General features: G+C 39.5%; 1 protein-coding gene across 33 annotated transcripts in view; it reads right to left on the bottom strand.

Moving 5' to 3' along the window:
* Positions 1-12389, bottom strand: part of LOC104918691 (neurexin-1a) — a 239659-nt gene that overhangs the window by 37825 nt on the left and 189445 nt on the right. For all 33 annotated transcript variants that reach the window (XM_027272888.1, XM_027272825.1, XM_027272878.1 and 30 more), the window contains one exon: positions 6043-6214. In XM_027272888.1, the coding sequence (XP_027128689.1) occupies positions 6043-6214 (172 nt within the window). The remainder of the gene's footprint in view (positions 1-6042; positions 6215-12389) is intronic.

Here is a 12389-nt window from a genome sequence, read left to right on the forward strand (position 1 = left end):
GTTAACCTGTTTCGTCTAGGTTAATAGAGCTATGTTATAAATCAACCCAAATCACAAATTTATACATTTCCATTACAAAATCGTTACCCAAATATTTCCATCCCATTTGTCTCTGCCCTCTATATCTTTTTAACTGGCTTTTAAACTAGTTATATCCATTTTCAAAAAGAACACCATTTAAATTTATTGTTGAATCAACCTTTTATGGTTTAAATTTAACTTTAACATATTACAAATGCCCACCCCGTTTATAAACAGCCTAATTGACAAGAAATAATAGGCTAATTGCAATATAACAATTAACACAGTATACATTCAGAGCATCTAGTCAGAGAAAAGTCAGAACACAATGTCAAAGTCAAACATACACTGTAAAAACTTGAATAAAATGGCTTTGACAAAAGCTACAAGTCATAAAGAAGAAAAAGTCATGAGTTAGCCTCATATTGCACGTCGATGACATCAGAGTCAATGGAAAAGTCGTTTTCCAACTGTATTTAGGGAATAAGCCAAATAAGTGTCAGGATGGAGAAAGAGTAGCTACAGAAAAACTCTACTCCTGTATTGGAGGGGCACTTTGGCATTAATGAGGGCAAACTCTGCATCACCCTTTTGTCAAGGCCAATAACCTCCCCAGAACAGAAGACTTTCAGCAAAGTGGCACTGTCTCCGAGTGCTTTCCCTCTGGTATTGTCTGCAGAGATTGAATTCAGTCAGCTCCATTCTTCCGACAGATTGACAATGTTTGTCCCATCAACTATATTAATTCAGTTCTGGCAGATAAAAGATCCGGTAGCTAAGAATGATTCGGTGGAGAATAGCTTCGGAGGGTAAAGGATCGCATGAGACATGAAGAAAAGGAGGTAACCTTGTAACAGATGCACAGTTGGTCTGATGAAAGGTCTTGGAGGTAAGAAGACGCATAAAAAGACATTTTTTAATCGCATCAGCTTGAATTACTGTCGGGATCAGCTACACAGAAAAGGGTTTAACGCTTGGCTATACAACTCATGGAATTTGGCTGCAGTCGATTGTACCAGGCTGGAGCACAAAGGCTTGTGAAGGAGATTTAGTGGAACACTTCTCCCTCAACATCGACGCAGAACGATATCACAAAGACACAAAGGGACATATTATTTGATATATATCTACAAATATTCAGAATATTCCGATATCTTTCTGAAACAATAGCCAGTCACCATTTCAACAATTAATCAGGTCACTTTAAATGGAGCACCTTCATGCTAAACAGAGTGTGACCTAAACTCAGCCTCAGACGTCATCTTCAATATAAAAGTTTTCAAATTACCTCTAAAACTTACGTACACAATCAAGTGTACTTTACTTATGTAGACTGATGATGAAGGACAAGGCTGGCGACGGTCTTTATTTTTTGAAATTCTTATTTGTGTTTGATTAATACATGTGAGGTTATTTTGGCAGCAAAAGGCAGCAAAATGGGGGATTGTTTGCAGGATTGACAAAAAAAATAAAATAAACTATAATGCCCAGTTTCATGTTAATGGGGAGAAATGTCACCCGGTGCAATGGTGTGGCTCGCTGATGTGTTTTTAATAGTTTTTACACAATAATGGAGCCCTGTGGCACAGAGGTGCTGTAGATACACAAACAGTACTTTGTTTTGTTTTTGGTCATTTCATGGTATTTGTTAGAAAAATATACGTAGCACATCACCAGACTTATTCCTTAAAAACTCTCTTTGTGCAGTGTTGTGTTATGCCCTAAGTAAGATTTACTAAACAATAATTTATGCTGCAACCAGAAAATCACTAAGCTTCTTCCAGGTAGGTGGATGCAGAGCACACCAGCCTCCAGTTTTCTTTCAGCTTATGCAACGTCTACCACATTGCCTAGTGTTGAACGCACAATGCATTGCCCTCATTCAAGGCTTCTGGAGCTCTGAATGAAAGTAATAGCCGCAAACAAATGAGGGAACACACACACACACACACACACACAGATCCTTAGATTTTTGCATTAAATTAATGAATAATCCATTATTGCTCATCACAGGCTTTGTTAATTCCTGTCACCTCCGTTTGTCAGTCATGGGGTGTTAGTTATGTCACCTCTGTTTCCTGCTACTGTGACACCTTATCTGAAGCGAGGTCAGCATCAAACTGGGCTCTGGAGAACAATTAGCCTACAGCTGTTGGGAGGACGGTGAGGACACATGAGTTTAGACTGAAAAAAAGAGCTACACCCATTACAATGGCATTTTTTCGCTGATTAATTCATTATTAATTAATGAAAATTCCATTATATACATGCTTGCTTAGTTTCTTGACAGGCAAAATGTCTAAACATCTTTTGAATGTCTTGTAGTCTTCATTTAATATGACAGCTTTTGCATTTCTCCACATGCTGCTATCAAGATTTTGTAACAAAAATGACAATTTTTTGAGGAGGAGGGCAAGGAAACTCAAAGAAAGACAGAGAAGAGTGTCAGGCGGGTGGGCGCACACACATACAGTAAACACACACACACACACACACACACACACACACACACACACACAATGTTCCACTGTGTCAAAATCCTCTACTTTTGTCCAAAAACATGCTCCATTTTCAAAGACAGTAGTGCTTTATCAGTTTGGCTTTGCACCCCAATGGCACGCTCAGTCTATCCTTATACAGAGGTTAATTAAGTGTGGATATAATCAAGGTCTGATCGTGTATTGATCCCCACTGTGGGACACCGGAGTGTTAAACAATGCTATCCCCTGGGCTTCGATGCAGCAGTAGAGCCCATTCATCCTGCCTGCGAGCAGAGTCTGCGACTGCTGCTGAGTGGTGATTTGGTTTGGTATGGGACAGCCCGGCTTATCTCTTTCGCCAGACAGCAGCGATTCAGCTGAGCCGTCCCAACTGACCCGCTTTGCCCTCACTCACTTGTTTTCTTTTTTGTTAATAAAGTGGTCAGATAAGGTGGAAGCTTTATCTCATTACAAGCCCTAGGACACTTGCCACATTAAATGAACAAATATGCAAATGCTTCTTGTTTTCATGGAGCTGGGAGAATTAAAAAAAAAAAAAAAAAAGGAAGGAACCTACACAAATCGCACTGCATTATTTTCATTATTCTGCTTCCATTTTTTTTCCCCTCTGCTCTGGCTGTGGTGGCCATTGCACCATTTTTAAGCATGCTCAGTGAAGACTGCTTGCACAATAGGCTGAATAGGCTCATGGCTAAAACAAGAGGAGAAACCAGAGCAGATAGGATGAAGCTTTGATGGATAAAGCCAAAACCCTCCTCCCCTTGTATCCCACATATCGCCCCACACTGCAAGGTGGGAAAACAGAACAGCGGGTGAGATCGACAGAGGGGGCAGGGGTGGACAGATAGAGGGTAAAAAGGACAGAAAAAGAGGGAACTCAGAGTCGGGGGGAGTGGAGTGAGAGACAGAGAGCTCTGTAAGTGCACCACGCTCTGATAACAGTAAAAAAATAAGGACAGGGACTTCTCCATTATCTTTGTGTGCAGTGAGTGTTCATTGGGTGCTCTGATAGGATACTGCACTGTACCCTGCGGGCCTGGCAGCACCATTGTGATGGTATTACTTCCACGGCCAAGACTCAGGAGAAGGGGATGATTTTTTGTTGCTGCCCAGCCTTTTGTGTGTGGCGCAGAATGAAAGAGGGGCGAGAATAAAGAAAAGCTACAACAAATGGATGGCTAGTTATGTGTCTGTGTGTGCATTTTGCATTTTAGATTCTAATAATTGTGCTAAAGACTTTTAATGGCCCATAAGTATGCAGTACGAGACTTTTTAATGAGATTACGAGGGCAGCAATATAGGCCCTGGTGAAGCAATTATTTCCTTGCTTTGAGAATGATCGCCCCCTCCCATATAATCTCCTCCCCTCTGTCCTTCTCACTCTCCCGCCATCATTTTTTATCTTTGCTCTTATTATAATCACTGTTGATCTGTGAGTGGCCTAAGAGTGGCTGAGGGCTGCTATTATCAGTGTGTTAGAGGCATACATGGCTACTAATCAAACTACAAGCTGAGAGAATAATGGCTTTGTGTGCTGGGGGTGAGGGGAGGAACTATACAGTAATTGTGATTGGATATAATTAGTCAGCAATAAGACTAATAAGGTAGCTGGACTTTGCATTGTCACTGACGAATGATTGATGGGGATGAGATTGGTCATTTTCCCTGCAGTATTTATAACTCAGCACTTATCATAAGAGGAGGAATATCATCATGCAGCTTTTCTATATTTTACAGTACATTGACCAAGAATTCAATTTATGTAGATATTTTGTTCCCTTACAGTATTTTAATAACCAATGTTAAATCCTCTGGGGTTTGTTTTCCATGGCTGGGCATTAAATAGTCCAATAAATGATTAACTTTAAAAAGCTACTGTATGTCAGGGATCTTGAGTGACAGTGTTTTATCAGGTGGTTAATTTCCCATCAAGCTGAAGCTAACACCATTATATTTAACTCTGCAGAGTCACAACTTGAAATAAGTGACATTTGTGTTGCGCCTCTGTGTATTAAAAAACAACAAACAAAACAAAAACCTTAGTCTTACGTCCCCAAGACCATAGCCACCTTGGGTAGTTGAAGATTGAGATAGTAGCATCCAAGCATTTAACCCTGCTGTGCATTCTGGCATGTCCACAATATGTCAAAACCCATTAGCTTTCCCTTTTCACCTGGGGCAAGATGTGAGGATTGAGTCCCAGTCATAAAACCCTCTTTCATTTGGATGAATGCACTGGTCATAGCTAAAAAAGGTCACCAAACATTATGCAAAAGGGGAGAGACAGGTTGAATTTGTCTTCTGTCTGTCTGTTGCCCAGTCGCTTTAGTCATGCTCACAATTAAATATGTTTTTGAAGTGATGCTGCAGTTTTCACATGTCAGGAGTAAATGTTACACCTGTTCCTCCAGTGATTTTGGTGTTTTGATAACATACAGGAATACTGCAGAGCAGCCATATAATAGTCACACTCCTTTAATCCTCTATAGCTTTTGTCAAAGCCTTTAGGCAGTTAAGAAGTTAACAGTTTCAACAACACAAGCAGTGACATTTAAATTCTTTGTATGAGCAATCAAACTACCAACATCTTGACATTCTACTGAAACATACCAGTGTTGCTGAGCTGTTTCCACAGACACATTTCCATCTATAGGAGTTATCAGTTAAAAGTCCAGTGCAAGTGTTCCAAAGTGGAAGTTATTATATAATTTTTAAATCACTAAATGCATTACACGGGGCAGTAATTAGTGAATTTGTCTTCCGCTGTCTTGTAAACCGTCTTAATGAAAAGCGCTACAAATGACTATGATTATTATTAGTAGTAACACTAATGACTAAGAACATGAATACAGCATAATTTTTCACATGAGTAATTGTGGTGTATGCTGCATATTGATTAATATAAAAATGCAGTGTCATGGTTAAACCAGATACTGGAATGCAGCTGATCGTCTGGTATTTAATCCTGAATTAGCAGCAGATTAATTGAGGTATTCATTTCAGTTTGACTGTGTTGTTGCAGGTTCGTCCACCCTGTCACCTTAAATCAATCACACCGTCGTATTGAACTGGCACACAATTACTTGCCACAATAAAAGTGGTCATTTGTTTGTAAATAGTCTATTGATTTGACTTACTGGGAACACTGTAGGTGGACTATTTACTGTATGTATACAGGGAATTTAATGCAGACATGTAGGCAGGGTAAGCGGCTGCCATTTTGTACATTTTTAGACTATAGAAGCGCTAAAGCGTAAGCTGTTTCCATAGACCTAGGATGTTTAACAGCACTGATTAATGTGAAGCGATAAGAGACGAATAAAACACTCTGCAACACTGGTATTTTTCTTAACAGCTGCTGGAAACAGAAACATAAAAAAAGCAATCAAAGCACATGCCAAGTCAACATAAATAACAGTCCTAACAGATAACAGGCTAATAGTTGGCTTGATAATCTCTTGGTCATTTTATCGCCTTGAAGCGGGAGCAGATGTAATTAAAGGCAGAGTGGGTCACTCACCTGTGGGGTAGCGCTCAATGACTGGCAGGTCATCCACCTGCAGAGTGGCATTACCCCCACTCCTCGTAAACTTCACTATATGGTACTTTCCGTCATTTACAAACTTTGACGTCTCCTCAATATTAATGTCATCTGTTCCGACATTAAATACAACAGCAATGTTTCCTTTTTCCTGAAAAGAGAAGGACACAGAAAAGAAGAACAGTTTTAATGACAGAATACATTTCTGTTTAGGAAGTAACCTTTTTTACTAAAGGACTGCATAAAAAAATTATAAGGGAGGGAGGGGTACAGATTTTTTTTTTCTTTGCTGAAGGGAGGAGCAGTGGAGGACGTTCTAAGTTATTGATCTTTATCTCTGGTGCATAATTTGATACTTCTCTATAACAAAGTGAAGTAAAATGTCAATACGTCATATCAAGTGAAAGTGACAGCTCTTGATTCAGAACTCATTTCTGAATCAAGAGCTGTCTATTTAGTAAACAGGACACACCATTATGATCTATTGTGCCATTTGGTGGATATGTGGAAAATATGATTTTTTTATTCATTCATTATTAAAAACAAATATTTCAGTCTTAGTGTTTTGCACATTTTGGCTGTTAATCACAATCAATTGTACAGATAGTGTTACCTTCAGATATTGTGGAGAGGGCATTTTTATCTTCATAAGGGGGATAATGTTATTAAATACACTAGGAAGGGACTTTTTTTGTAGACCTAACACCAATAATTTTCATACAGTCTCTCGATACACTGACGTAAGAATATCTTGATTTATTATTTTTAATCTTGCTTTATTACAGAAATCAAGAACTGTGTTGAGACACACTGGTTTGCTTGTATTGAAGATTACATATTTATGACAATTTTCAGTAATTCTGAGAAGTCATACAAGTAAAAGGAAAAAGGGCTACTGTGATATATTACAATACAACCGCATCACTGACTTCATAGAATAACAAATAATTAAATTCACAAACTTTCTTTAGAAACTCAGTTTGCATACCGCATTTAATCTATATTAGCTGGACCACATTTTTATAGTGGACCACAACCTTAATTAAAGGACTCATTATTTGCATTGCTTTGTGGCATGGAACCTATTTTAAAAATATAATCCTGCCCATCAAAAGTGAATGGTCCATCATAATTTGAACATAATATACTGTAAGAGGTAATTATTTGGATATTATTCTATAACAAAACAAGTTTAATGTGAAAAAATCATTGTGATTTTTTTATTTCGATTTACACTTTAGAACAAAGTGTTGTTCCAGGAAGTTCTGTGCTCTTCCTAAAATCTTCATGGACACTTTAAAAGCACAAATAGACACACTGTGAATGTTGTCCTTTATTGTTTATGTGACATCAGTTAAATAAACTATGTAGTTAACAGTTAAGAGCATCTCCTTGAGCTCCAGTGCCTATATTCCTGTTCTGGCCTTCTCAATGATGCTGCCATCTGGTTCTTTACAGTGCAATAAACACACGTTTATTTGCTTTAGCCATTCATACCACCACACAAACACATGTACACGTGACACCTCCCACTTAATGTACACTAGACACGCCCTTGTCATCACTACAAGAAATTGCTTCAAAGCTTGAGTGGATGTGAGCAGTCTGTGTGAGACTGAATCATTAAATTGCAGGTGAAAACCCGTGGTCGTTACACAGAGCGCATAAAGACAAGCATGGAAACATAAAGGGAACGTCTCAAAGGAAGTTTGAACCCAGCTTAGCCTGCATCTCATCTGATCTACATGTGATGGGTATCTTAATAAGCTCTTTTTAGAGTGCATTATCGAAGTCGCTGAATCTTACCGCTTAATCCAGCTAAAATGAATGTGTATGTTGGTGCAGCCTCTCTCTCGCTCTTCTTATGAGCTGCAGTGAAAGGAGCATCTGGATGGAGGCTCAACATAGTGTAGCAGCGCAGCACTCTGCATGTCATTATCCAGTCAGCACAGCCAATACTACACTACATCTCTCTCTTTTGCTCTCGTTCTCTCTCTAACTCTACCATATGCACAAACAGACCCTTTTTAAGCCCCCACCACACACACACACACATGGACACACACACAGAGCTTGTATAGTGCAGAATGAGTAGAGGATGCCTCAGCCAGAAGCTAAAGTTCAATTAAAACCATTTGTAATGTGTCACACCAGGTCACCAAAACTAAGACTATTGTATGCTTTCCAACAGATTATATAATCTGATGCATTAAAGCTACGGCGTTAACAAAATTTAGTGACTCCTTGCAGGCATAAACACCGATCACCAGTCACCAACAAAAACTGAAAAGCAGATGGCTACAGTGCAGTCACTGCAGCTCGTGTCACGTTTTCAGAACTGAACGGGTATAGAAAAACGTTGTGTTGGTTGTAATCCGTCATTTTAAGAGATTTGCCCCTCCTGAAACCCATCAGCAAGAACCACAGAGAGCAGACAGCAGCAGCTCAGCAGGACTAAATGCAGCAAGACATCGCAGATACCACACGCATCTGCAGTCATCAGCCTTCACACCAAGGCGGGCTTTCACACAACTTTCTATATTAGAAGTATTTGAATATAGCATCTGTGATTCTGAAAGGGGACTTTCTATCTTTCAAGGACTAACACACGCTGAACACATTAATTTAGAACTTTTTTAGTACCGATGCTCTTGGAAAAAAAAAGAGAGAGAGAGAGAAAAAAAACGGTTAGTGGAGGGGCCAACCCAATTAAAATCCTCCTTTTAATAGCCTCCTTCAATTGACTTTTAATGTTCCCCATGGTCTCGTTAATAAATTTACTGCATTTAGTCACAAACTGCCAACTCACATTTCCATAGCATAAAAAATAAAGCCCACTTCACAGCCTTGGAGGAGATGAGGAGGTAGATGAAAGGGGTAAACAGACAAAGGACAGAAGCCAAAGCATCAGATTTAAGGAGTCAGATATCAGATCAAAGATAAAAGCTAAATCTGCATGCTGAAAACCCAAAAGTTACATTTCTGACATGTTCAGAGTCTATGTCTCTCCCATATTAATGTGATTAACTTTGACTGTCATTGCTTCTGCCTTCAGAGATAGAGCTAGCACTGGCTTTAAACACTAATATTATTTTTTTCTGAATAATAATCCAATACACTTGCAGCATTTCCTGAAATTCGATCTACTTAAACAAATAGTTTCTCAGTTAGTCCAGAACTGAGAAGAGCCTAATCCCAGAGCTCTAATAGGGTGCAGGCTTATGTCAGAGAGTGATTGATAGCTGCTTACATAAACCAAGCCCATTACACCCTGTACAATTTTAGGGCTGCTCACTTGGTAAGTGCTGCTCCCCACAGGGCTGCCCTCCTGGGAACATACTGTACGGTGCACATATACCGCACCCGAAGAACTCAGCCCTGCCTGACACTCTGCACGCCGCCTTGATTAATTGCTCATCAAGCTGCAATAGAGTTTAATTAACTGATGAAGTTGATCCACCATTCTCCTCTAATCTGCTCTTTTTTTTATGCTTCTCATCCTTGCAGCTGGAGGGTGGAGTAGCTGCAGCAATACTCAGGGTGTTGGTTTCTCGTTAAAACTCTCCATCTGCACTCATTATACAACCATAGAGATCCTTGTTTTACTTGCTATAAAGCTGCAAAATAGCCTCTGTAGACTGAGGGTTTTTTCTGTGATTATTAGTAGCAATGAGGAGCATCATTTAATTTTCATCCAATCATGTCAACAAAGCCACGTCTGAACAAATGTGTGTTAAATGTCATTCAAGAGAATTCCCTTAATGACAGAACATTTAGATAAATCTGAGTTAAAACTCTCGGTAACAGTGTCCTCATGAATAATAAATCAATTAATAAATAAGTAATGTTTTTGTCTTATGTTTTTTATTAAGATGATATGGTATGTTGTTTATGATTTGCTTGAGGGTCAAACAAACCAAGTGCAAAACATGAGAACACCAAGTTGCTATGAGCCGTATGCTTGTTACGGTTTACTGCAGCAAGTTTATTTCTCCTAGCCCACGCAAAGACAACGTACAAAAAGAAAGGAAGTGAGAAGTGGTGCTTGAGATGCTGTTGTGCCTCCTCAACAATCTCTACAAACATAAATAAATAAATAAATTTTAAAAAATGAACACCACGGTGTAGGCTGTCGTAATCTTTTGCTTGTTTATGAGTCATTCATGTTGACAACCATTGTGCACACGTCACATTTCATATCTCACCAGTCCAACGCCACGGGACTGCAACACATCTCCCTCCAGTGCACATGTCTGTTAGGGGGTCTGTTGGCAGGTGGGAGAACACCTCTGTCATCCCTTCAGTGTGTGTGTGTGTGTGTGTGTGCGCGCGCATGTTGAGGGAATATTACGCTCTCATTGTAGAACCTAAATGCATGACTTAATGTAGCTAGGGCAAGCAGTGTGTACTGTTCACCTAATCTTTTAATTACCTCTGACAGTCTTCTGTCCCCCCTTCCTTTTTTTCTTAGCAAAGCTTAGTTAATAAAATTACAGACTTAATGGAATACTTGGGAGGAAGAAAAAAAATCCCCTTACAACATGTGGTCCACATGTTGTACATTATGCCATGATTCTTCTACACACCTGCAATTACGGCCACGCAAACAGATATGCGATCACGTAGCTGCAGTGCAGTAAATTCATAACAAACCTGGAGGCAGAAGAAAATCACTACTATGGTGTTGCAGAAAATGAAATTTCAGCCTCATTGAAGTGCCATATGATACATTAACTCTCTAATATCCTAACAATCTAATGATGTTATGGACTGTGACAAACCTACAGTATATTGTCTCTACAGGTTTGAAACCAGTGGGGCCTGTGTATTCAATTGTATTTCACACTCTATAGTAAAATAGCAGTGAAAGATAAAAGCTCAAACTTCACCTATCATTAAATGCATATATACCTTAGAGTACTTACGCATGCTGTCTCACAAAGTGATTCCAAAGTGTGCAGTTTTAAATAATGCATAAATGTATTATTTTGTATACATTTCAGTCAGCACATACAGTGACCATAGCACATATTCTTATTACTGTCTGAGATGTAGGTGGTATTATGTTGATTACGGCTGTCAAATGTCTTGGCATACACATTAACACCCCCATATGGCTTGACTTGTACACACAAGTGAGCAAATAACCCTTAAACAGAGACCTTGACATTTATTTGCCAGCCTGCGGTGCACACTATTTACTTTTAAACATTTTCATTTCATATCTTTAGCAACCATTATAAATACTTTATTTCTAACTTTCTGTATTTATTCGCTGTGAGAACAATTGCTAAAAGCTTTGAGACAACTCCGGCAACAAACACATGTTCACAGAATCTCAGCTACATGTTAGGCAGCTTTCAAAATGTGTTCTAAAACATGAAACAAAGTTGCTTGACAAGGTCCCCTCTCCTCTCCTCCTTCATTTCACCATTGCCTTGGAGAATTTCCAGTGTGATGAGGTATAAGTGTGTTTGCTGGGAGCTCGGCTTATTTCAAAATCAAGTCCGCCGGCTAAAGTGCCTAATTATCTGTGAAGTTGGCTTGAAATTGTTTCCATTGCTAGGAGACTCTATCAAGTGGCTTTCTGTAGGAGAGCTTCATCAAATACCTCGAGTTAATAAATCATCAAGTCAGCCACAGCAGCTGTTTGAAGGAGGCGCATAGAAAATAAGAGCAGACACACAGCCAGTACCAGTACAAAGAATGTGAAAACATTCATTTGTGCTTATATATAATGCAGCAGCACTTCCTTTGTGACATATAGTAAGAAAACATACATACCCACTTAGGGCTTTTTACACAGGGGGGACAAGAACACTGGAGTTCAGAAGTTTACAATCTGATTGTAAGCTGTAAGGAATGGGAGTGTCCGTAATGGGAGCTGGCCGGTAGCGCTTTTCAAAAGGCACTCCATGTCTTTTCCTGAAATGACATTTGCTGTCTGTCTATACTCTTTCTCTTGCACCATCTTTGGCCCGCCTGTGACACATTCCATCAAGGGAGGTCAACAGATATCTGAAATTTCGTTCTCTCTCGCTCAAAGAAATCAATTCAGGTTTCAGGTGATTCTCCTGTCTGTCCACTTGTGACAGCTGGCGCGCAGTCAGGGGTGAGGTGACCTTCATCCCTGTCCTCTCTCTTCTCTCTGTAAGGACTTCCTGCATCCCCATGAGCATACTCAGAGTCCAGCTCACTTCATCTGTGCGATTCATGCCGCCTGGCTCTCTGGCTAAATAAGATCAAATATAATCGAGTGTGTGTTTGGGGAGATTGGAGATACAATCACCTTAGAAGGGGGAAGAAGAAAAAAATATAGCAAGCTT

The sequence above is a fragment of the Larimichthys crocea genome, chromosome III, assembly GCF_000972845.2.
Source record: "Larimichthys crocea isolate SSNF chromosome III, L_crocea_2.0, whole genome shotgun sequence".
NCBI lineage: Eukaryota > Metazoa > Chordata > Actinopteri > Sciaenidae > Larimichthys > Larimichthys crocea.